The sequence below is a fragment of the Oryzias melastigma genome, linkage group LG9, assembly GCF_002922805.2.
Source record: "Oryzias melastigma strain HK-1 linkage group LG9, ASM292280v2, whole genome shotgun sequence".
Classification (NCBI taxonomy): Eukaryota; Metazoa; Chordata; class Actinopteri; order Beloniformes; family Adrianichthyidae; genus Oryzias; species Oryzias melastigma.
In genome coordinates, this window is record NC_050520.1 from 18,433,158 (window position 1) to 18,460,184 (window position 27,027).

General features: G+C 39.2%; 2 protein-coding genes across 3 annotated transcripts in view; both read right to left on the reverse strand.

Annotated features, from left to right (window-relative positions):
* The window catches only part of si:ch211-106a19.1 (uncharacterized protein LOC561797 homolog), a 39,567-nt gene extending 28,923 nt beyond the window's left edge, over positions 1-10,644 (reverse strand). The window contains exons 1-2 of one of the 2 annotated variants that reach the window (XM_024274955.2): positions 9,650-10,640; positions 2,379-2,587 (exon numbers count right to left, since the gene is read on the reverse strand). In XM_024274955.2, the coding sequence (XP_024130723.1) occupies positions 2,379-2,587; positions 9,650-9,807 (367 nt within the window). In that variant the 5' untranslated portion in view covers positions 9,808-10,640. Of the gene's footprint in view, positions 1-2,378; positions 2,588-9,649 lie in introns of both variants that reach the window. The other variant, XM_024274956.2, reaches the window with a different exon arrangement.
* A 921-nt stretch (positions 10,645-11,565) lies between these two features.
* Positions 11,566-27,025, reverse strand: rasl10a (RAS-like, family 10, member A). Its single transcript, XM_024274957.2, has 3 exons — positions 26,066-27,025; positions 15,977-16,101; positions 11,566-13,286 (listed from the first exon to the last, which is right to left on the reverse strand). The coding sequence occupies exons 1-3, from the start codon at positions 26,279-26,281 to the stop codon at positions 13,016-13,018; spliced, it is 612 nt and encodes a 203-aa protein (XP_024130725.1). The 5' UTR covers positions 26,282-27,025; the 3' UTR covers positions 11,566-13,015.
* Between the last annotated feature and the right edge of the window lie 2 nt (positions 27,026-27,027).

The following is a 27,027-nucleotide window of genomic DNA, read 5'->3' on the forward strand; positions in this document are numbered from 1 at the left end:
CTTTAAATGCCTGTCTTCACTTTGTCCTTTTGTCTACAGTTTCAGGACCATGGACAGAGCAATGCAGCTTTTTAGACAAGGGATGTCTTTACAGAATAAATAAAAATACAGAAACGTATAGCAGGAAAAGGTGTAAAAAGATACATTTATTTTATTTGACTGACCGATTAGCAGAGCCTCTGTGAGTCAAACCTCGCCTAGTCTGTCAGATTGACTTGCTAATGAAAAGCTGGCCCAGATCAACACACTGCTGCTCTAGAACCCAATCCTCGCATCAGCTAGTATGTCAGATCAAGTGTTATTGTTCAATAGCAGCTCTGTTTGCCTGAACTTAGCTTGAACCAGAGAAATTCTGACTCTGGTTTAGTTTAGCAAACAGCTGTTTTAGTTTACAAATGAGATGTACCATTTGAGGCAAATGTCTGGTAAAAGAATATTTCCTGGCAACCAAAAAGAGACACTGGAGAAATCAGATGAAGCGAGGGCAAACACTGCCCCCTGCTGCGCACAGCTGATCCTACCGAGTAGCCTTAGCACAGAGTGAGAGTTTCATCGGGAAAAAAGATGTACTCACTGCACTGAGCTGCTCATGAACAGCTGATCATACCAACATCTGACAAAGAATACTTTTATAAAACTGTTTATTTTATGTAGTACAGCAAAACTGGAAACCATTAGAACAAAAGGTAAAAAAGGTAAAAAATAAAGGATGGAAATGAAACCCAAGCCACATAAATGATGAAAAGTTTTTAAATTTTGCTTTTTTTTACTTAAGAATTAAACTCTCTAGATCAGCCAACGCAGGTTCTTTGTTACAAAGAGAAAAAAGGCATTTAAATTCAGACCAAATGATCTATGTTTGTCTTGGCAGAGTCCGGTTACAGATACCTGGAAGTAATTCTGAATACTATGAAAGTGTTATTTTAGCAGTCGTAAGCAGAAACTGTTTCTTTCATTGCTCCTTTTACAGTGTTTCTTGGGTAACATCTTAAATTCTCCCCTGAGGGACTGATAGGTGTAAAAGGAGACTCAAATAAATAAATACACATAACTTTGTGCTGTGTGTTTTGGGGCAACATATATCTTATAGTAGAGATAATAAACCATTACATAAAGTAAAAAGATTTTTAAAAGATTGATGTTCTTGCTGATTATGGAATTCTCATTTATTCAACTTGTCTTAGCTGATCCACCTCTCTTGTGAAATTCCAGGATTTTCGTGTGTTTTAAAGGAAGAATGCTGCATTTAAAATATTTTTTTTAGGCACAAAAGCTTTAGTTTAGCAGTAGCTTGGTGTGTTCATCCAAAAGTCTGTGGAATATCCTAGCAATCCTCTACACTGGCAGAGGTAAGCTAAAAGAAAAAAGCCCCCACACTACCCCCCTAGTCTATATTTAGTGATCTGAATTTCAAATGGAGGCCAGAAGAATATATAGCCTGCCTCAACCTCTGGAGAATGTGTCTGCAAAAGACTGGGGCAGAGACTCTCAGAGCTGATGCCAGAGTCAAACACACAAAAAACATTGCGTTCAGGCCTTTCCCACAACCTTTAACCAGCAAGATCTAATACCACCATAAAAGAAGCAGTGTTTCTGGAAAAGGAGTGTTCTGTTGTCAGGACGAGGCTGAATGGAAGCTCAGTTCTCACAGCGGTATTAGCATTCTCTTGTTTGTTTTCCCAACTAGACAAAGCACACGTCACTGCCCCCTTCTGACTCAAAGTGGAGTTAGAATTCAATTAGGAAGAAGCATTGACTGTATAGGAGAACTGGACAGAGTATCCCCTTCTCCCTGGCGTTCGAAATAGGTAGTACTCTCTGGTCCCAAAAAGCCAAAACCCCATAGACTTCTACAAATAAACAATTTTTACTCAGTGATTATCAGAACAATCCTTCTTACTCTGCTATGTTCTTTTCAAACATGTCCTTGCTATGGTAATCATAATTTTTTTTCATAATATTTCTTCTATAGAGCCAGTTATAGACTAACCAATCAAATGCCTCAATAAAAGTAGGTGGTCGAATATTCAAAACATATTCAATTATTTAAACCTCTTCCACTGAAAAAAGGCTTTCAGTGGAAGAGGTGTGTTATTCTAACATCCTTAATCCTGACTGGAGAGAGTGGTTGCCATAGAATTGTAGACTCACACCGACTGAGATCAATCACTGCTTACTGATCATTTCTGGTTCCAACATGGCGACTGAATTCATTTATTTATTTTCTTTTTCACTTCAAGTCCATTCTGATGGGGGTCGTCACACTCACTTGCTCCAGTTCTCTTATGCAGTCAATGGTTTTATTCTGATCTAGTACTGCAGGAAACCTTAGAGTTTGGGACTCCATTTTCCAAAAAGCAAAATACTTTTGCTCTTACCAGACTGATCGTTCATCATGCGAATGGCTTTAGCTTTGGCCAACTCCAGCGCCGTCACCCATCTCTGCCGCTCCACCTCTGTGCTGGCCTTCAGGTGGTAAGTGCGGCCTCCGCTGCTCAGGACGATGTTGCATGCGTCCTCCGTGTCGATGTGCGCCGTGGCCAAGTTTATAGTTCCACGACACGTGTGGGCCATCTCTGCTTGTGTCCTGCAAAATAAAACATGAAGGAAAAATAGTTTTGAGGACACTGATCTTGAGAACACGTTTTACAGAACACAAAGGTTGCAGGTTGATCAAAGCAACTAGCATTCAAAGTGTTACTGAGAGCAAGCAGGAGAGTGGACACGGGCTGAGGACTGACATTGGGGTTCAGAAAAACCAAAAGCAAAGCAACAGCATAGGTTTGTAGTAGAGCAGTTAGGCAAAACAACTGGGATTCTTTCAGTAAATATAAAATGTACTGCTGAGAGGGGTTGAATAGGGGGCATGTGTAGCTTCCACTAAGACCAGCTGTTGTACGTTCACTAATCTAGATAACAGGGCCTTTTGTGTTTCCACTCCAAGCGGCTGGAGTTAACACAAATAAACAATGTACAACAGAGCAGACAAAGAGAGGACAGTAGGAGGAGGTAAAAACTGACAGGCAAAGAACAAACTGAATGAAGCTGTTCATTCTCACTGTACACATCTCTGACAAAAGAGGATGACTCAATATATCTATCTTATTAGAAATAAAATCACTAATATGGTGCTTAGCAAAATGTTAAAAGTAAAAGATTCAAAGCTGAATTTTTTAATGAATTTTATCTCTTTTTACTATTTTTTTATTGTATAGAAAAAGAGAAAAATGCAGAGGAACACTATTTTTAGATGACTGTGGTGAAAAGCGGAAAATCTGGCATTTTGTCACAAAGAGGTGAGGTAAGATGCAGGGCAGCGATAGATCAATATGTCCACTGGAGAGCCAATGTTCAGATCAGCATCTGGCAAACCAATTGTATTGATTACCAAGACAGCAGCAATTAAAAGAAGCTGCAATGCAGCTAATTTGCGCATCAAATGTAAAGGCAAGAACTTAAACAAAAAGTCTCAACAGTTTCGAAGTAAGCGTTACTTTACCAAATGTTGGACAGAAAAATGAAAAAGAAACAATATTTTCATTAAAAAAAATTGACATCAGAATCTGCATTATTTTCTAGCAAATAAAGTTAATATATTGGATTTGTACTAGATCAAAAATACACTTTTTTGTTCCTTGTTGGGGAAAAATGTAGTGTTGCAAATGACTTATATTGAAAATAAAAGAAAGACTAATAAAATTGAAATGCAAAATACTCTCAACTGTATTTATTTTTGAACAAAGTGATAAAAATATATATACATCTTTATGTGTTAATATCTGACTGATTGAGATGTTAGCTTATTTTCAGGGACAAAAACAATGAAAACGATGGAGACAACTGACATGGGTGGTCATGTCAATCATATTCACAGATACTGGCAGCAACAACCTCACAGATTATTGAGTATGGCTGCTCTTCTGTACATTATCTCTTTTGCTACGGAATATCAGTCAAGGTTGAGTTCCATGTCTTTTTTTTAAAACAGATTTTGCCAGTGTTCTCTACTTTAAAAAAGATCACAGCAAGTTCATCCAGAAGTCCAAAAGCTGAGTATCACGCTCACAAATACATAAATCTTATTTCACATCTGTAGGTGTATAAGATTAAGTCAAAACTGCTAGAACATTCATCTTCTCTCTTAAAAAAAACCTGTTCAAATAGCTTAATTTTACATAATAGCATCAGAACAAGTCAAACATCTCTGAAACGGTCTTTTAAGCACATAAAACTATTTTCATGTTAGATCAGCTTTAAAAGAAATAAAAATAGCATGTCCTTATAAGAAATTCCCAGCAACTAACAAGAATTTAGAGTTAGGCCATCTGTATCAGAGATCAAGTTGGGAAATAATCATTGTAATGCAAGAATGATTTGACAAACACACCAGCAAAGTTCACTGAATAGTTAACAAATGAACAAACACAAGAATTTTAAGTTATTTCTGCTTCACACACTCTTCCAGTAAGAAAATCCACATATGTGATGTCTGCTGAGAAAAAAAATGTCTCCAATAGGTGGCTTAATAACTTACTGGAAAACATTTAGAATTGTTATAATTTCATGATGTTGATCTAGGGTTGCACAGTGGTGTGGTGGTGGTTAGCACTATCGCCTCAATAAGAAGGTTCAAATCCCGGCTTTCCATGTGGAGTTTGCATGTTCTACTCATGCATGTGAGGATTTTTTTTAAACAGCTTCTTACCAAAGTCCAAAAAACGTGATTCAAGGGTTAATTAATATCACTAAATAAATAAACGGATGGATGGATGGTTGGATGGATGTTAAAAAAATGACAAACAAAAGAGGAGCGCATTTTTTTTTAACTATCAATGAAAAAAGTTCATCATTATTTATTTTATCCTATGAAGATTTTTCAAATGTATACATTTTTTAAACTTTTATGAGCAATTTATAATTTTTTTTCCAAAGGTTCTTATCGCCTTACAGCGTTTAAAACACTCAAGAAACACCCCGTCACATGTCTGAGCGTTGGGAAATGGCCCTTTAAAGCATGCAGCCATGCTGTCATGTGGAAATATCTGTGGAGACGTCCATACATCCACAAACTCTTAGCAGGACTGTACTGTAAACTAATTCTGTTTCAGCTGACATTCACAGGAATGCCGATGGTCTATTTAGGCTGAAAGGCAGAAGGAATACTCTCATGCAGAAACTTCCTTCACACTGCTCGTTTGACTGAATTCAGGTCTTGTTCTAATGCCAAAGGAGAACAAGCACTCCAGTGTACTCCTCCTCTGTTGGCACTTGGTGAACATCGGTTGTGCATACAACTTTACACTGGGGTCATGCAAAGCAGTGCAGAGAGCAGCCAGTTTCCAGGCTCACTCAGCTGAGCTCAGCTGAAGAGTCCTGAATGTAAGTGGGTCAGCAAACCGAATGTGCTGCTGACGAGTAAGATGAGATCCATGCAGATCACTTCTGCCCTGTAGGGAAGTGAGGCCATGCAAAGGCCATGAAACTACACAGTCCAGAAGCTGGGAGAGAAAGATAAGGACTACAGGAGTTTTATGGGACAAGTAGAGGGGAGGGCGGGTTTAGCTGAAGATGTGACAGAAGTTCCAGATCTCGGACTGCATCAGGAGAACGTTCCAGTTTACCTGTCAGTGCCCTGCGCACACATCCTGATAAAACATAAATCCACCGATCTGGAGCATGTAACGACAAAACGACACCCGGTGAACAACAGAGGACAAACCACCATGAATGAAGACACAAACTGGGCCAAGAAAGGTAAAAGTAAAAAGTTCCAACAGGTTTTGTTGTGGCAGGAGGCTGTAATATCACAACACAGAGGGAAGGAGCCTGAGGCATGCTGGGAGACATGCCAAAAACAGAAACAAGACAAAAGAAAACCAAGGCAGTGATACCACTATAGGGACAGCTCGCCATGACCTGCTGATAAAATGAAACAATGAGACGTTTAGAACATGGCTTCCTGCTGTCGTGAACATCCATCCACCGCTCTCAGCATCACACTGAAACACCAATAGTGCCAGGTCAGCCACACCAGCTGAGTGACATTGGCATGCAGTCTGGTGCTTAGAACAACAAAGAGACCATTAGCAAGATTAGATCACAGGAGCCTCTTCCAGTCACTTGGCTGACATGTCCGGCTACTAGAGTGGAATCCGGCCAAAGTGGACCTTACTGAGCCGGGGCCGACCTTGGCTTCAGTTTTGGCTGACTCAACGATTCAAATCACGGAGTTAAGCGTTAACACCACGACATAACCCTTGAAGGAGCCATGGATGGTGCCAAACATCTGGTGAGCACTTAAACTGACACAATCTGGTTACTCTGAGGGAAACGTGTGCAGCCGGGTCTTCTAAGACAAGGCCAGGAGCACTGATATGGCAGCTCCAGTAACACTCAAAGTTTTAATGCCCTGTAATCTTCCCCAACACTGCAAGCTTGGTTTACCCTATTAGGTTAGTAAATAGTACTTAGAACATTAAAGCTGCAAGAAAAGTCAGTTGTACTTTAAAAATAAATGGAATTGGAAAAGGAAGAAGAGCAAGAGTTCAGGGGAATTACGGTAAGCCTCAGATTCTGGAATTTCTGAGCGTTTTTTAACTTTGTGCTCCATATTGTCCTATGTGTTCATCACTGCCTAGAATTAACCCTTTGTAGGTAAAACATGTTTCATCAATATACCTTTGACTTTGGTAAACGATTTAAAAAGTCTTTGAGCAACAACCAGCTGCTTAATAAATTAGCATTTAAAAAAAAATGTGTCATGTGCTCCAACACACTGTTTATACATGGACTAAAAACATGATTTCAAGCTCCTATAGTCTGAAAAGACAACCAGACACAGTTTCAGCACCAAAATATCTAAGGCCAAAACAAAAAACTAAGTAACTAACCCAGATTGTGCTTTAAAATTGAAAGATTAAAAGGGATTCCTTTAAATACCGACAAACTGGTTCCATTATTAGTTAATATGTATTCATCTTAAACACAAAATCAGTGGATGCTGGTTGAGTCTAATCCAAGGTGACTGACTTTTTAAAAACATTGATGTATTTACTGTGAAGGAGTTATTTTTTCCAGAATGTAATGAAAAATATATAATTATCTTCGGCAAGTAAAATCCAGTTTACTCTTAAAACTTTGCTTCCCTAAATGTCTTAACTTGGACAAAAATGCTAAAACTTTTTGCTGTTTCTTTGGGAAGGAACTCTGTGATTACTTGACATTCAGTGAGAATTGTTCAGTTGTCATGTCAAGTTTGTTTTTTTAAGCCTTTTTTAGCATGTTTTCAACAACGGGACACAAAGCCTGGAGCCAGATAAACACCATCAGGCCTTCCAGGAAATCATGAGTGGAGGAGAAAACAGACCCGCTCAGATGTCAACAAGTTAGATTTACCCGTAAGAAAAGCAGTTATCTTACAACATAATGGACTATTAATGATGGGACGTTCAACAGGGAGCTTTCCTTTCACGCTGAGCAGGAAGCTGCTGCTCTTCTTTTAACCCAGACCAGTAAAAGAGAAGGTTTTGGTTTTAAAGCTCTTTGTGGTCAGGCTCCACATATTTCTGAGCTTCTTTTCGACTGTCCCTTACACATCTTTTAATACTAGACAACATCGAGTGTAACAAGTGACTGCTCCCAAATTCTGGAACGTCCTGCCTCTGTCCTCTACGCTCCATTAATCAAGCCGGGGCTTTTAAAAATCACTTAAAGAACTTTTTATTTCAGCAGGCTTTTAACTAAATGTGGGTTTTTATGTTACAATTTTAGATTTATCTTTTACTTCTTGTTTTAACTGGTTTCTATAATGTTTTTTAACCTGGTGCTGAATACTTTGAGGATCTTTTTTAGGAATAAATAATGTTTGCTAACCTCCTTCCACTCAGCTCAATTTTTCACTATTATCAATGAAAGCTAAAACTACATTAAAAAAATACTAATTTTGTAAAGTGCATTTATGACCTTTGAGAATGTGGAGAGGATTAATTCCTAAAATGTCTCCTCAGAGAGTTTAGAAAATAAACTTCATGCTGATATGACAAATAGGATCTAAAAGATAGTTTTGGACCACACAGGCTTATCACTGAAATTAGCACCAGCACTTTAAAGACCCACTCCAATCATTTTTTTATCTCTTGTAAAAGTGTTACAGGTGTTCTTTTAATTTGAATTATATTGATATTAATTAGCCATAATTTAAAAAAAAAAAGTGTCATTTTCTTACAGTTTCTGCAGAGGCGCAGGAGTTCTTTAGAAATGTGCCCCTGACTTGTAGGAGAGACTGTTGGCACAGAGTAAGCCTGCATCCATTTCCCTTCATCCATCTGTTTCTTCCACTAGCTTACAGCTCCTTACAACCCCAACTTAATGTTGGCGGTGCAACAAAAATGGCCCGCAATATCAGAGCTATCCAGCCGTACAGTTTTGAGCCAAATGTTGACGTACATGGATCTATTCTTCTGAATGTGGATGCATCAGAAGGGAGTGGAGCAGGGACATTGTGGCTTGCCGTAGTAGCTTCCACATCAGACATACAAGCTTTTTTAAACTGCCTTTTAATGTTATTTACAACTAATTGAATAAAGAAATACTCAGAAAAACAATTTTAATCTGAATTTTCTTTATATATTTTCTCTATCATAAGAAAAATGCAACAAGAACAGGATAAACATGATTTTCATTGGAATGGGTCTTTGAGCTTTTGGTACATTTCAATCAGTTTTAATGGCGCAGAGTCCTGAATTTATAAACTGTAAAAAAAAACCTTTGAACAAATATATCGACTCAATGTCGAGTACTGTTTATTTAACTGACATTCAGGGCTATTATAAAGATGAAACTCCTCAATACTGAGAGAACATCAAGGACAGAGTGACCTTGAAAACAGTTAAAGTAGAGCAAATGTATTTTGGCCAAACTTTCAGAATAAAAGCATTAAAATAAGGCATTAAGTTTTTATGACAATACATTAGAAGTCATCTCGGATGATCTTCTCTGATTCCATACTGTGCCTTGAACAGCCAGACCTGCTGAAACATGACTCCCTGGCTTGAAACACCTGAGCCACAGGTGTCCACCGGCGGTAGTAAGGCTGGCTCGGAGCTCTCCAGTCAGGGTGCGGGGAGGAGGAGGAGGAGGATGACAACGACCACCTCTTGCTTCGTATCTCGTTTCAGTCATCATCACACTGAGTGGCTTTTCTCAGCTATTTGAACTGACTGTGCAGACCACTCACAGGAAAATATTAAGATAAAAAATAAAGAAATGACAGTTTGATTTTAGCATCAGCTACATGATCTCTTGACATGATGCTAACATGCTAGCTCAGTTTGCTAACCAACGTTTGACATCGATTTAACCTAATTTCAAAACACTCTGTTGAGTTATTAGAGAAAGTGTGCTGCTGTGTCCGCCTCTGTCTTTTTATCCGCTTTCCTAAAACCAACAGTCAGCTAAAAGCAAAGCGTTATGCCTCCGTCAGCTGGAAGTAAACAGCTGACTGTCCATTTGACAGCTAGCTTTAGCCTCTTGCTAGCCAGCTGAGGCTGCCAGCTGTAATGATGCGCAGACAGAAAGATGACTTTTGCCCGCTAAGTGACATTTATTTTGTAGAAATGACACGTTTGGGGAGTAAACAAACAAAAATTACCTGTAATAGGAGAGCAGGCCATTGCTGAGGACAAACCATCGCCGCTGGTACCCTTTCAAATAGTTTGTCCATTTGAAGAGCCAGCCTTTGTACGTATCCGATCCGGGAGCCGGGGCCGCGGCAGAGGCGGACACCGAGCCCTTCCCTTGCTCGCTCATCCTCCGCCAACGGGCGCAGGATAAACCGGGGACACCGGAGACACCGGGGGCGCAACCCCACCGCGACTGTCGGGGCGAGGACGTGGGCACTGACGACAGAGCTGGACAGAGACGAGAAGGGTCGCGCGCGCGAGCGGCAAGAGAGTGCACCGCGAGCCCCTTCACATGACGCCGGAGAGGAAGGACGAAGAGTGATGCCAAGACACTCTCTGCTGATGCAGCCTGCAGAGGATTCCGAACACAGACAGCTCACTGCATCTCCATGCTAGCCGGAGTGAAACCAACAGTTCCTGTCATGACGTCCGTCCATCCCGAACCGCGTGGAGATGAACCGCTGGAGGCAGCGGCTGCTCCGCTTGAACCGCTTTGCCAGCTGGGAGTTTAAAAGTCTACGATCCCAACCTCAACCACGTGACGAGTTTTTTTTTTTTTCCTTTTAATCTAAACACTCGTAAACATTTGACATGCGGTACGGGAGGCGTTGTGTCAGTCAGGTGTGTGGACAGATGCGGGACACGCCCCGCAAAAGCTGACATGTGACCATCTCATGTCCCCTCCTGTGTCTGAATTATTCTGTCCAGTAACATTTACAAAAATAACAATAAATTACAATTAAGAAAAAAAACACACATGTGATGACATAATATTAAATCTATATTAAATTGTATTTCTTTGCTTCATGACGTAAATACTACCACAACAAAAAACATAATAGCCACAAATAATACATCTGAATTTCTGGCTTACATACTAACATAACTACTGAAACCAAAGTTTGCATTTTCTAGATCTGAATTTGAAAAGTTAAGAAAATTAATCAATTGATGCCCAATGATACAAATATTGACAAATTTGATTGATTCTGATAAGTTCTTGACTGTCACTTTAGCTACACTATTCTCAGTTCAAAGATTTTGTCTCTAACCATGAATAAATCAAGCTATAGACATAGAGGAACCACCATTACAACATTATCCCATATTTTTAAATTATTTACAGTTATAAAAATTACTATACTTACACTGATGTTTTTTTTACTGTACAAAATTCATGAAGTACACTTGAGTGGACTGGTAAATATATCCTTGTACAATTTAAAAATAAATCCTTTTTTAAATAAAAAAAAAACTTTATTTTGTATCCTAAAAGATGAATAAAAACACTTGTAAAAAAAATTCTTACTGATTTAATCATAATTCGTGCATGCTAATTTGAAGTTAAAGTTAAAGTCCCATTAGGATTTCACAAGGGCTAAGTGTGTACATGAAATTTATTTTTCTTTGCGTCAGAACTAATAGACTGGAAATGCATTAGTGCAACAAGTGCTGCACATCAACTTAATTATAACAACAAAACCTTAAAAATTAAAACACCATAAATTAATGGAAGCATAAACTGCCTGTTCAAAGTCACAAAAATTACAAAAAGAACATCAAAAATGTCTGATGTTGTGTCAATACGGTCAGGAGGAAAGTTTTAAAAAGTTATAAAAATGTGCTAAAATGGCTTGTATGAACCTTAAGTCATAGATAGGTCAGAAGAATCCATGCACGCAAGTTCTAAAACTACTTCTTGTTTAGCAATGATCTGAGCACAGATAATAAAGTGTTACCACAAGATGGCAATATTGACAAAACGTACCAAGTGTGGTTACACAGGAATTAGATGCTATCATGAAGGGGAAAAAGCTGCTGTTCTCCAATGTTTTTTGATCTAAAACTCACTTTACCAGCTCCTCAAAAATAAATACATGAAATATTTCTGCTTAAAAAAACGTAGCCCTTTTTATTTGGTAATGCACACACAAACAATCAGATGGAAACTCATGCTACACACAGTTTTTCCTTTTTTTGTGTTGCTTAAAAATGTCTCTGCTACATTTTTCTCTTCTCTTCTCTTACTGGAAAAATAAAATTAAACAGACAGACAAAAGAAAGAATACAACCATCTGGCCTAACTAGAGGGTTAACACTACATCTTGGAGAGAATCACAAGCTTGTCCTCTCACGTTCCAGTGAAAAACAATCACATTCGTCCATTACAGTGTGAGAAAACCATGTAATACAAAAATCAAACACAACATTACATTTTCACATCAGTGCAATTAAACCCTGACTTGTTGGTTCTACCAACTGAAACATGCAAGTTGATTATTTCATGACTCGTTTTTATGTACAATAAATTCTGCTGCAGCCATATGCACAAAGTACTTATCCTGACCTAATTAATGCAGCTCACAGAATCACCAATTAAACAGTATTGAGATTAAAACTTTAATGATCAATTTTTGCGTGTGAGGGGGCATTTAGTGAAGTCATTAAGCTCGGTGTCGTTATTTGTGCTGGATATCTGAGTGCAGGCGGATTACAGCAAACAGCATGTGGCATTCATTGTGAATGTAATTAAATTATTTATATATTTACTCACCAATGGATGTTATCCCTCCAGTCTTTTTAAAGCAATTAACATTTATCCCCCCCTATCCTGCCTATCAAATAGCTCTTTATTTATTTATTTTTACACGTGTATTCTCTCTTGCCTGCTTACCTTCTTTATCTCTGAAATGTAATCTAATATCAAACGGGCTTCATGTAATTCCACAATTTTAATTTCCATAAAGCCAAATGATAATAGGGACAATAATAGAAAATAAAATATAGGCTACTTTTTTAAATCTAACCATAAACACCATCTAATTGTATTTATGTACAATTTAATTTCAATGTATTTTCTTTTTATATTCTATTGGTTGGCCTCATAAATCCAAGTGTGTCAGTGCTTTCATAAATTCAGAAGGAAGACTCAATGATATTGCTGTTTTTTTTTTCCCTTTGAGTCTCACAGATGCAGCTATCATCCTGTCAGGACAGGCTACACACCTGCTGCCGTGTTACACAGCCTGAAATCTTCAGCTGTTCGGCTGATGTGAGAAAAGTAACTGTGCTTTACTTATTTCATTGGTTTTCCCCCGCTCCTCCCTCCCGTCCTTGTTTCTACACAGCGGGCAGAAATCGACTAGAAACAAAGTGGTTTGATGACTTTTTTTTAGTGTCTTTTACAGCGCAAGACTAATAAACCTCGATATGAAAAATCAGCTCAGTTAAGCAAGAGGCCACAGGGTATATTTTCCAGCCATTGTGATAAAAAGTCCTTTTCTCCTTTGCCGCTCTCGCCCCTGAGTAAAGAGGGCTGGAGGGGGCTCTCCGGGTCACATGATGGTGCATCGATTCCTTTGTAGAGCCCCCTGCAGACGGATGGAGGTGTGGTTCTGGCGAAGGCCCCTTGCCACAGCGATGCCCAGCAGCTCTTTGAAGAGCAAGATTACATGCCAGTTAAACTTGGCAGAGCACTCCACATAGCCACATTTCCAGGTCTTCTTCACCAGGACTGACACGGCCCTGCGAGGCATGAAGCGCTGTCGCTGCAAATCTCTCTTGTTACCCACCACCAGGATCGGCACCTCGTTGCTGCTGCCCTCCCTGCAAGAAAAACCCAACAGAACAGTATTGATTTACAAAACACCATAACTGCTATCCGGATATTTATCACCGGGGCTCGCTCTGTGATTATGCTTTTTTCAACTGAGGGGAGGCAGGCTGAAGGAGGGGAGCTCCTTGTATCAATATAATGGTAGGGTCATCTGGACCCTATAAGATAGCTCAATTAATGGTTTAAGTCGCACTCTCCCTAGTGGCAGAACTGTAGTCATTTTTTCAAAGAACCAGAGCTCGCCACAGGAATGGGCTGGAAACTTGCTTTTTTTCAACATCATTATATTCGTTTTTCTTTATGACTGAGCTGGATTAAACCATCTGGCGGGCCGTATCCGGCCCGTGGGCCGTATGTTTGACACCCCGGGTTTACATGCTCTCCCACCAGCACAGGGATGGGCAAACTTTCTTACTTATCAGCCACAAAGGGTTCTAATATTTGACTGAAGGGCCGGACCAGGAGCAGATTTGTGGCATGCTTTGGTAATTGACCTCGTAAAAGAGAGAAATAATACGGGATCTGGACAAAAACATGCCTTAATCTTGATGGAAAATTACTTTAAAACAGAAAATTGTTGAGTTTTTATTTCAAAACGGTGGTTTTTGTTCTCATTTTAGTGCCATTTTCAACAATGGGTTGGTGTCCTCTAGGGAAAAAACTCAAACACGGGCAATGCTGCATTCATGTGGTGTCGGAATAATTGGAAATATGACTCTCCGACTTGGAAAACAACACTTGAATCTTGAAAAAACAACACATTTTCAAAGACTGCATGAATGGAGAATAGCTTTCTGCCCTGAACAAAGGGGAATGTGTTGGTAGTGCGCCATCTGTGGAGAGATCCCTGAACTACAAGGAAAATAACCCCTGCACTATCTTCTAACATTACCACTGCAACAAAAATTGTGAGAAATATTGGAGCCAGAGGCTAGTTTGGATGAGGAAAAGGAAGACGTACACGGATCTGTTTGTCTGCCAGTGGATGCATTAGAATGGAGCAGAGCAAGGAGCTTGTGACCCACCGATGTTATCATCTACGACACTTCTACAAGCTTTTTCAAACTGCATTTTTTTGTCTCCTCCTGATTCACAACTATAAATAAATGATAAGAAACTCAATTTTAATCTTAATGTTATTTATAAATTTCTCCCATCATGAATAAAATGCCACAAGAACACGATTTTCATTGGAGTTTCATTTAATCGATAAGTTACCCCTCGATGCGCATGTCATTGAGTGGCTGTGACAGGCTCGCCCCACCTTCACCCAACAGTAACGGGTGACTCCAGCACCCCAGTGACCCCAAAAGGGATTCAGTGAATTCTGAAAATGGACGGATGTGAACACTTTTTCATTCCAAACCTAAACTCTTGTTTTTATAAAAAGCAAAAGTCAGTGAGAGGCCACATTACTGCCTGTTAGCATAAGTCATGTGATGGTTCCCTGAAGACAGCAAAGGCAAAGAGGTGGTAAAATTCCTCCTTTTTTTATCTTTTCCTTTAATGCTGAATAAATGTGCCGTTTTGTCAAGTCTCTTCGTCTGACATTGATTTGCATATTTATGCATATTTTCCCGCCTGCTTTCACAGATGGACAGATAGCTTGACGGGGTAGAAAGACAGAAGAATTAATATACTGTGCAATGTTCAGATCTCGACAAAGTTGATAAAACGCTTTTTCCAGAGCGGACGTGAAACAAACATCGTCCCTGCATATCTCTGTGGAGTGTTTTTGCAGAGTAAGATGAACGGATTAAAGGCCTGGGGCATAAGAATCGGGCGGAAAGCTGCAAAAAGTGATGGTGTGACACGATGCTGTCACAAAGCCTCAGTGGGCTAAAGGTTGGCTTCATGCTCGAGGGCTTAAAAAATAGGGCAGAAAAATTAGGTTAGTGTGGTTCCAAACAGATTTCTGTCAAGCCAAAGCGCTCCAACTCAGTATTTGTGTTCTGCTGCTGCTGACGACTACAGAAATCCAAAAAAAAAAACCCCTAAGTTCCATTATTTATCATCTCAGAGCTCTGCTTGTCCCCTCTCAGCTTTTTATGCTCGTCTCATTCTTTCTGACATGAAATCTTTGTTTTCTGAATATACATTTCTGAGGTTTTGTGGAGCTTTTGCAGTCAGCTCTCTTGCTGATCATGAAGGCGTTCTGTCTTGGGACCATAAATGTAGCTGCAAGAATGTTGTGATGAACTGTGCAGTAGCAGTTTGGTCATGCAGAGCTCAGCAAATAAATCCGGTTCCTTCGGTGTACCTTTCTAAATGTAAATGTGTGGAGAATACCAGCAGGATTTCAGAGCTCATTTTTGTCCCGCTAGTGTTTGACCTTTTAAAGCTCAGCCTCATAGAACATTAAATGTTGACGTATTTTGGTCCCTATACTCATGTTTTGTGGAGATGTATTCAATCTGACAAATACAGCAACAACCCTATAAAAAGGAATTTAAAAAATTAAAAAAAGTTCAGCAGTTCTCTGCCACCAACCAATATCAAATAGAAATTCTCAGAGGAGTTTGTTTCATTTAATAATAACTCCAAGGGAGAAATAAACATAAAAGTCACAATGGATGAAATTGAAATCTCTGCGACAGACCCTGACATCACATTCTACCACCAGGAATTGTTATAAAACATCATCTGCATTAGAACAAAGGATGAGAACACGCTACTTTACCTGTTCTCCACTATCTGCTGTCGGATCATTTTGACGTATTCAAAGCTCTCCACACAGCAGATGTCGTACACCAGGATGTAAGCGTTGGCATTGCGGACGCCTCTGCAGCGCAGATCCATCCACTCCTGAAGGACACAGAAAACAGAAGTTTTTGGTTATTCTCGAGGCATTTAAGACATCTCCGTTTTCTTTTTAATTAGTTATGTCTTTCATTTGCTGGGGTATTTTCATAATAAAATAAATGTTTCCTTACTTTGACTCCTTTTCACGACTCTTGATAGATACAAACAGAACATTTTAACCCCTTAATGTTGACGAACCACTTTGGCTATAAAATTATCTAAATAGCATCAATTTAAAAGCAAAAACATTAGTGCTTTTTTCATTTTATAGATGGAAATAACTTCAAGTCTTAATGTATTTCTGTTATTGAAGAAAATTTTTAAAAACACCTCCAAACCTTTTCTTTTCCCTCTTTAACTTATAGCAAAACATGTCATTTATTTACTCACATTTCCACATTTTATTATAACAATAATGTTTAGTGAGTTCTTCATTTGCTTTCAGTGAGACAGGGCAAATGATTTAGGACAGAAATTTTGGAGAATATTGGACTCCATCATGAAACATTCTTTCACAATAAAAGTTTATTCGTTTTGTCTTTTTTTTTTTCAAACCGTCATCAACTAAATTCAATGTGCTAAATGTTATAGTGTTAAAATACAAAATACAATTTTATTTATGTGTTACAGACATGTGTTATGCAAGATACTTCCAAACTACTATGGATTACTTTTTTTGTTCAACAATAATCCCTTATGTGCAATATTGCTTAAAATTATACTGTGTTACATAAGTCCTGCTTTACTTTTGGTTTACTTTCAATATGCTACTTGTAGAATTATATTTGATGTGACAAATCTACCACCTTGAGTTTCTCAATAAGAGCTACATATGGTGCAATAATGACTAATAAATTGTCACCTTTTGCTAAAGTGAAAGCATTAAAACCAAAAATGGAGGCTTAATCCTCAGCTTTAGTCAGTTTACTCCATACAAATAAAACTATAGACTGTCTACTCAACAAAAAAAGGGAAAACAGAGACCAGATGGAGAACATGAGGCGTGTGCACGCCGGAAAAACTAATGCTGCATGTTAAAACGCATGTGGCTCACAACAACATGACGACAACTCTGTGAAAACACAGGAATAAACTCATTTCTAATGAACATAAAAGTAAAACATTTGGATCATTAAAGCATAAAAAGACTGTTGCTCAGTAAATTAAATCCATGTGAATTTAAAGGATGAAAAATATTTAAGTTACGGTCTAAAGCAGAAAAGAAAAATGTGTTTGTGGCATTTTTGATCCTCAGATGTTCATGTTTTGACCTCTTTAAGCAATTACATTATAGTCTGTTAATCTTCTGTAATAAATTTGTTCCAGGACATGAATAAAATATCACTCAAACTTTATTTGTAATGCCAACCACAGATTGATTTTAATAAGAGAGAGAAATATTTCCCTGTATAACATTACTTTTGTAATGAGTTACTCCCAACACTGCTTTCTACTAAAGGATTTAGCAAAATTTGAATTAGAAAAGGATTTTTTTCAAGCAATAAAAGCAAAAATAAAGAAATAGAATGCATATCTATACAGAGAAGTATCAAACTTAGAATAATTAGTCATGAATTGATAGGAAAATATATATACATATGCATACTTTCACATGCAAATAATTCAATTATAATTACTTTTCATCATAAAAAGAAATTTTAGCTCTTGTGACGCATTGAAACAAATAAATATTAAGTTTGCAACGCAGACTATAATGTACATTTTTTCCTGAAGGTTAATCATCTAATCAAGCAGCTCAAGCTTTAAAGTGCTGATTCTCACAGGATACAGAGATGAAAGAAAACAAATAAATAAATAAAGGGGTGTGTGTTCCTGAGATGTTTTAGAATAACCTCTGCTGCAGAGAAACTGCAGTGAATTCCCTGACTCTGCAGTTTCTCTGCATTTTCTCGAGCTCACTTGACTCCTGGAGTTCCACAGAGCGTAACAAAGTCATCCGGTGAGTGCGCAGCAGAAAGCATTGCTCGTCGCTTAGTTACCCACGTTCAAGGACGATGACAGAGGTCAGGGCCGAGCAAACACTAACCTTCTGTCGGGGGGGAACAAAAAAAGGTCAGTTACATTTGCTGCTGCTTGGTTAAGGCTCGTGATTTAAATCACATGCGGCGTGGAAAACAGCCTCGTTTGATGCTAATGACTTTCAAGGTGTAATTAACGCCCGTTTGTGTCCTACTGGGGGGCATTTGTTCCAGTCAAAACATGGTGACCCATTCTTCTGCTCATGCTGCTCTCCCCCCGAGCTCACTACAACACTTACGGCTTTGAACAGCACACGATGAATTTATAAACATTTGATCTGATAAAAGAGGGAGAGGGGAACAGGAGAACTTGAGGGGGAACGGATCCCCAGAGAAAGGGAAATGAGAAAACAAGCACAGGCCCAAGAGAACTGAGGAGAGATGAAAAAGGGAGAAACGGATCAAAGGATGAGCAGATAGGATGTCGACATAAGCTCTGGTGTTACCGCACGCTGCTAAAAACCAAGTCTGGAGTCCGAGATTGGCAGAAACCCACATTTTTATTTAAATGGAAATGTGCTGAATCTCAGGTTATGTCTGGCAAAGAACACCTGCTAAACTGTGTAGGGAGTATGGCTGGTTATCCAGTTGTGTGATGATATTTTAACACAAAAACGTAATATTTTTTCTAAAATAATGACCAAATCTAAGTTTTTTAGCTCTTCGTGAGCCCTAAAAAAGAATTCAGAAACAAATCAAGAGAACCAGATTGACCCCTTTACACCAAATGTTGCTAAATCACAAGTGAAAATTGGAACAAATTTGCACCACAGTATCACTTTAAAAGAGAAAAAACATAGAAGAATGTCGTTTGACATATTTAGAAATAAAGTCAAGCATGAAAGGGTTAACATGGACAAAATAAGCCTTTCAGTGTCCTTTAAGCTAACTAGTGAGTTATTCATGGAAGTTCAAGTTCAGTTCCAGATATTTTCTTTGGAATTGACAAAAAGAGATCATTTATTTATATCGTAGATACATTCATCCACTAAAAGTTATACTTTCCAAAACAATGGTTCCCTCAGACTTAAACCACAATACAGAATCTTTGAGAAAAACCAGCAGAAAGCATTTGTGTGTGGTCTTTGGCCACACTTTCATCAGGAATCTTGAGGCTTTTAGGTTGATAATCTGCTTCTCTGGGATGGACATGTCTGAAATCTGCTCATTTTCTACCATATCAAACACTTAGAATTCATCACATAGGTGTGCTTTAATCATTTGATTAAATAAAAGGCTTGATAAATATGTAAATACAGGAGAAGATGATTAGAAATGTATGTTTATCTAATATCAAAATAGCAGATGATCATTAAAGGTGAACAAAAGGGCAACCGAGACACAAGCTGGGTAATTTACATATTTATACATTTGCATAAATCGAACTAAGGCAAAAAATGAAAATCTTTCCATGACCTATTTTTTAGTGTTTGTTATTCAATTTGACATTTAAAGGGAGAAAATACATATTTGTTTAGTTTGCTCTTGAAATGAAATCAATCCTTGAAGAATTTAGAAGCAGGAAGAAGCACTACTTTTTGTCTAAGGATTTCCAAAGCTGTTTCGCTTGATGTATTTTCATGTTTTTGACTAATATCTGCAAAACCTTGTGACCTCTTGGAGCTCATTTTATGTCAGAATAATTTTAAAAATTTAAATTTTAAAAACGCTAATTGCCAGAGCTTTTTTAAATGGTGTTCCTCTAATGCTGCTGTGACCCACATGTGTAGCAGCAGAGCACAGAGGAAACATTTAATAAAATATCAGAGAGCTTTTTTTTTGTTCTTTTCTCGCTTGACAAGGTTTGAAAAGAGACGTATAACGTAATATCTCAGAGCAGGAAAAATGAGGGGAAATGGTCATTTGTGCACAGATGACAGGCTGCTCATTTGTGCACGAGGAGGTGAAGGGAAACGTCGATGAAGGGTGTGATGATGCTAATGATAATGCCAGCACATTGATGAGAATTAATTTGCTTCGTTCAGCCTGGAGGAGGTTATTTATGGGTTTGTGTCAACAGGATGAAACAGCCTCACACATGAGCAGGAAGATAATGAAGCCAATCGGGCACGGCGGCGAACATGTGTAAAACGACTGCAGTCGAAGGGGAAAGGGAAGCAGGAGGCGGGAATGGGACTGTTTTTAGAGCTCTCTAACATTTGTTCAAACTTCTTCTTTCTAAAGGAAACTTAAATCCAGGCTGTACGCCAGACACACATAATACATTCTTGGCCTAGAAACGCATATCATCACACATCACCCTTTTCTGATAATTGAAAGAGGACTCAAGATTTGAGACACACAGTGGCTTCAGTTGCAGCCTCACATCTCCGGAGCTAAAAATAGCAGCTTGTGTTCTCATCTCATAGGTCTTTGTCGTACGAGTCCTTTTTTTAAATGCAGAGGAGGGGCTTGGAGAAGAAACGCTACAACCCCAACAAAAGAAAACAAGAAATAAATGGAAGACCGTGCATCCATTTGGCACAGATGAAGTGAAATGAGATAAATGCAAATTAGGTGCGCAGCATGTTTATTTATGCGTACTTGTGAAGTGTGAGTGTGCATCTGTGGGGAGCTCAGCACCTAACTGTGGTGTCACTGTCTTTATGCTCCAATCGGCCTTCTTAACATCGCGCACTAAAAAAAGAGCATCTCGTCCTTTGCTTCTCAAGAGCCAAACAGAACATGTTTCCCTGACAACTGTGCTGGCCACGGTCAGTTTTCAGCAGACTAAGAGAAAGCTGTTGTGTTTCCTAAAATTAAAAGATGAAGCTGTGACTACGGTGAGCGGTTAGGTTTAGAGGACTTGGGGCCACAAGGCATCACAAGAAATGATTGAAACATGACCCGAACGTGCCAACTTGCACAAATTAAGCCAAAGATTGCGTGAACTTTGGATCAGGATGTGAGTCATCTGAATACCAAAAAGAAATGACTTCATTCAGCTGCAGCTAACTGAACGAAAGACACATTTTTTAAACACTGGTCAATAATTTACATGCCTCCCTCTGCCAGAGGGGAAGTGAACTTTGGAGTACACCTGTTTTAAAGGCTGATAATGATATGTGTGGTTATGATGGATGGTTCTCGAGTACAGGAGGATGACCCTTGAGGAAGGGTGGTGAGTAATTAGAAATGTGTCATGCAAAGGCCAAGCTGCCTGACGTGCAGTTAAAGTCTAATTCATCCTGTGTGGATGAAAGTCCCATTACTCAGAGATGACCTGTAACTGGGAAAACGCTCTAAAGCCATTGCTTTTAGCGTTTTTTTTCCTTCACTTGGGACAAAAAAGGATTTGTTTCACTCTTTGGACCTCTGTCCAGGGTGTATTTTGTCTTCACTCTGTGACAGCAGGGACGGTTATCCCTGTGACCCTACTTAAGATGAAGTGAGCAAGGACGGGTTCTAGGAATGTTGAATGGATTGAGTTTGGCTTATCTTTTCAATGAAGTCAATAATAACTCAGATAGGAAGTAATCCCACAAGGATTTTGTGATGCTTGGGGGGATGAGAGGGACGATAGAAGCTAAACCCAGAAGAGTATATTGTTTTAGTAACCCACTTTTTAAATGGTTATAGTGTGAATCCTTAATGAACATTCACACTATAAGGATTCTCTTGGTCCTTTCCATACATTTTTGACATGTAAAAAGTTAATCACACTTTCAGCAAATTCAGCAATCATAGTATCAAAACTTTCAGCTCATTCGTATTTTTGGTATTCATAAACTATAGTTTTTGAAATATTGATCAAAATGTGCCTTAAAAAAATTAATGAGAACGTCTTCAAATTTCAAACATTTAAGCAGATTAGTAACAAGCCTTTCAATATATTAATGCTTTCATCATTTATAGTAATTTTCACAAAATTTGGAGTTGACCTAATATTTTTATACCTATTTTTTTGAGTAATTTTGGCATCTACTGAGGGTTTTTATGCTAATTTGAAGTGTAACTTCTATTTTAACAACATGCTAACGTTTTTGGCCAATTTTTTAACTACTGAGGTTTTAGGCTAACTTAGAGTGTAGCTTATATTTTAGCAACAGGCTAACGTTTTTGACTAATTTAGTTCACAGGAATGTTTGGCTATTTTGGAGTTTAGCTTGTATTTAAGTAATAAACTAGCTTTTTTTTGACTAATTTGGCATTTATTGATTTTTTTGGGCTAATTTGGACATTAGCTCCTATTCAGGCAACACATTACATATTTTTGAAAAAAATAGCACAAATTAAGGATTTTTAAGCAATTTTACTTAAAGCTTTTCAGCCCTTTAATGGTTCTATTATGAAATTTCCAATCTTATTGCAAATTTAACATTTTGCAAATTGGTCTTTCAGGAAATCCCTTCATCAATTGAAGTAAAGAGTGTTACCATTTTCAGCTTCAGCATCTTCAGTGACTTCTTTCAGAAACAAAAGCTTTCACACCAGCATTATCGCAGGTAATGGAACTTTTACAGTTTAAACTGCATTTCCTATATGACACTGATAGGAAAAAAACAATATTTCTGCTTTCACAGTAGATTGCAAAGGTTTCATTTGCACCGTTTGTCCTTTCGTTGCTGATAAATGTTTGTTTTGCAAGTGCACCAAAGTCTGTTCTCACTTTATACTGTATGTCAGACACAACCATACATTAACACTGATTTACCAGTTTATTGTGCTTCAAAACCGTATTTAAGTTCAATTTTATAAAGTTAACTGATGGCATGAACAGCTATTTTCTAAAAAAAAAAAAAAACTACATTTAAGCATTTACTTTATTGCAGTCTCTCTGAACTTTGATGGAGCAAAAATGTTTTCCAAATGTGTACATGTTCCTCCTGACTCAGAGTCCAAATGACACAAAAACGTAGCACAAAAAGCCATCATTTCAGTGCCGTTATCATGGAGAGCATTGACAGAGAAAACTGAGAAAATGTCTTTTGAGAGCGGAGAAGGGAGAGAAGGCATCTTGAGTGGGAGGAAGTCATGGAGATACGTTATGGCATGAGCAGAAGAGAAAAGAACAAGAACAATTACAGCAAATTCTCTATGAGGCTTAAATCTGTTCAACGCATCTTTCAGCCAAAGCTGTGGCAGAAGCTCTGGAAAGGCTACACCCTCACCAACAGAAAGCAAATGATTCTTTGGAGCCAAATAATAAAGTAATAATTGAAGAATTTAAAAAAAAAATGAGGTTAAAATTGAGTCAAAAATCGTTAGTCTGATCTATTTAAACACATTGATGAGAAAAGCTGCATCAGTATTGAGGTGTACTGACTCCAGGCTTGTTTGTCGTAAATGTTACAGTATGGATTATACCTCACCGGGTAACCTTTGCTTTAACCGTTTCACTAAAATAATAATGAAATCAACTGCAGCCGCCCTGCCCTCCGTTGGTGGTTTATTCCCAGCTGTATTCGAACCAAGAATGCCACTTTAATTGAATTTGCAGAGCAAAAGCAAGTAAATTATCAATCATGGTCCTTTGTGCTGCTTCTGGTCACATGTCTCTGGCTTTAGTGGCAATACAGAAAAAGAGCTCTCATGGTGAAGAGGGAGCAGTGGACTCTGGTACAAGCACAACACAACAGGAGCGGAAAATGAAAAAAAAGCACAACACGCCTCGCAGAGTTGTTACTCAGCAAATTAGCAGCCATAAATCTGCTTGATAGAAAGATGGTCGCAGCACTCAGCTAATGGCACAGAGACCCTGTCGTACAGGAGCCCTCTCACCTCCTCACCAGCTGCCATGATGGCTGCAGAGCATGGAGCTCTGTGCTGCTGTGTGGAAAGGAACAACAAAACAAAAGGGCTGAAGTGACTCAGCCCTCAGGGGAAACACTCCTACACTTTAAACTCATGAAACGTATGATATTCCTACTGTCTGCTCACACCCACCAGTTTTCTCCCCCAATGGGGGTTCAAAACGATTTAGCTCAAAAATTAATAAACTCCGAGTCTTTTCAGAGTGGGCCTGTGGGCGGAAAACTACAAAGTCCACTTCTTATTTTCTCCCAGGAAACGGTTGGATATGGAAGACTCGCTGCGTGTAACTATTTTTCTACTGTAACACCTCACTTTTGAGATTTTCTTTTGTTGTTGTCCCCTACTTTTGTGTGGCTATCTGTGAGGAGGAGAAAAGGGCAAATTTCCTGCTGTTGTAATTGGCAGCTTGAAGAGGTGACCTCAGAAATTTTATTTGTGAAAGCACCTCTCAATTGGAGCTGCAGAGGACTTGGGTCACAGACACTCCTCGGGTCTATAGACTTACAGGTGGAGTCATAACGTTTCCAAAAAGCTTTTTTTTTTTAAATAAAATTAAAACAAAAAATTGATCAATTTATAAACATTGTTCTGATTAAAATACAGACTGTGAGGGTTTTAAACACGTTTCTGGAATACAGAGGCTCAGTAGTGTGAGTTCGAAATACAAATTCCTCTTTTTGTGTGTCCACAGTGAATGAATTGTAACACAAAGACAGGATTTAGGACTTAAAGCATTGTTGACTCGAAGAAAAGGAGGGAAAGAAAGCTCAGTAAAAACTATTTTGGCTGCTGAAAGTCTCACGCTGCCTTTTCCCTGAACTTTTGAAGTCGTTTCATGCAGAATGGGAAATTTGCCCGTCTTCATTAAAACTGTGGGTACCTAGGGACTACAACCGGGAGGAGAATACTAGAAGGATATGTCAATTTTAATAAATATCCATGTGAGCATCTCAGGAGGAAATTTGTGGTGTATTTTATACAAAAATACATTTAAATTGTCCTGCTGTGACTAATGAGTTGTGTCACGTGACCTGTGGCCTTGAATAAAAGGACAGTGTGTTCTGTGTCAGAGCACAGACCTCGACCATTACTTCCTGTAGAACTGGCGTGTCAAACTCAATCGCACAGGGGGCCAAACTGTGATAATGCTAGTGCGAATGCTGTAAGCTGAATTTGGCTGCTAAAGATGCTAGTGCTGATAGATGAAGATGCTGAAATGGATACCTGAAAATGCTGAAGCGAATAGCTGAAAACACTGAAGCTGATAGCTAGCAAAAATGTTAGCTACATGCCAAATTAGCCTAAATTTAGGTTAGCCAAAACAGCTAGCATCTGGCTGAAAAAAATACCTAAGCTTCAAGATATCCTAAAAAACTGAAAAAAATCTAAATTAGCCAAAACAGCTTGAGTGTAAATATTAGCCGAACTCCAAAAAAGTCTCAAAATCTTTTTTTAAATTCTAAATTAGCATTTAGCTGAAACATTAGCTAAACTCCAAAATAGCCCAAAAAAATCTTAGTAAATACCAAAAATAGTGCAAAAAGTTAGCAGAATGCCAATTTTAAAGTATTTAAAACAGCAAATCTTTCAAATATTTATGAATAATAAAAAAGCAGGAATATAAATTAATTTAAACGTAAACTTTCAGTATTTTAATCTCCATAAAAATATATTTTGTCAAACTGATACAAGTTAGAAATAAGCGCAAGATAACATCAGACCATTAATAACAACAAAATAACATTACCCGGTGGGCCGGATCCGGCCCCCGGGCCTTGACTTTGTGCTGCAGAGCATCCATTAGCAGACAAATGCTCAAAAGCCAGCAGCGAAAAGGCAGTTGGCTCATCTGAATAGATGCGACTGTGAGCACCGCTAGGAGTCTGCAGAAGGCATCTTATGGGTTATAAAAACCTCATTCTTTCCTCATGAGGGGGTTGAGAGTTTTACACCGTCAAAGTGAGGCTCTAAGGCTTTAACTCAGTCTCCATAGCAACTAGTAGAGACATCTGATAGTGAAAGGCGACTAAATAAAAAGTGTTTTGTCTTTAGCAGCTGTGAATAACACATGGGCTGCTTGACAGTTTCAACAAAGAACAAGCAAGTGACACGTGGACTAAAGATATTGAGATTACAGGGTCCATGTGAAAAGTTTGTTTTGGGGGGGACTATACCTGACTGGCGCTCGCTGGAAACGAGGCGATTGGCGGGACGTCCAAAATCTTCAGCTCATACATGTTCCCGTTCAGAATGACGGAGGGTCTGTACACATATCTGGTTCTGGTCGGCGTGTACCCCTCGGAGAAATCGTTATAGATGAACTGTCGGATTATGGAAGTTTTGCCCACTGCGGGAGCTCCGATCACTGCGATACTCAGCGTCTCCACCATTCCTGGAGCTCGGGTTCAGCACCATGGACAGCGACGGCAACCCAGACGGAGGTCCGCGGCTCTGAAGGAATTCAGTCCCCAAACTCGAGCCTCCAAATCCCGCGAACTGGCCTCAACTGTGGGCTAAACACGAATCCGTGGGTGAACCCTCTGGAGCAAACTTTATCTCCCAGGTGAGGGGCGGCAAGAGAGAAGTCACGCAGCTTGTAGATTATTTAGAAACGATGATCACGCAAACGGGGGGGATCTTTGCAGCTCCCGCAAGCCAACGCACAGACTGAAACTCTTTGTCCTCAGGGGACATCCCCTGCCGACCTCGTCCCCAAAGAGGAATCCTCAGAGTCCACTCTTGCTCTCTCCACGTGGACATAATCTTAATCCCGGATAGGCTCTGACCTTGCCCAAACGCGCGGGAGCCCTTGATGTCTTCACTGATGATCTCCTCCGCACCGCTCACTCCTTCCCAGTGATGCACCACCGCCGCGCGCCTCCATCACAGGCGGGAAGGCGCGCGGCCACGAGGCTTCGTAAATAAGCGTCCCACGTGCGCCGATTCGGCATGAAATCTCTGCGCGTTCGGTAAGGGGTTCACGGGGGGCTGACGCGTCCACGCAGCCGACACACCTGCGTTTCCTGTGAAGGCATCTGGAGTCTGGTTCCGAGGCTTGTGCGCCTGCCGTTGGATAGACTCTCTCACATCACTAATATCCCCTGCCCTGCGCATCCAATCGGATCATGTCATGCGC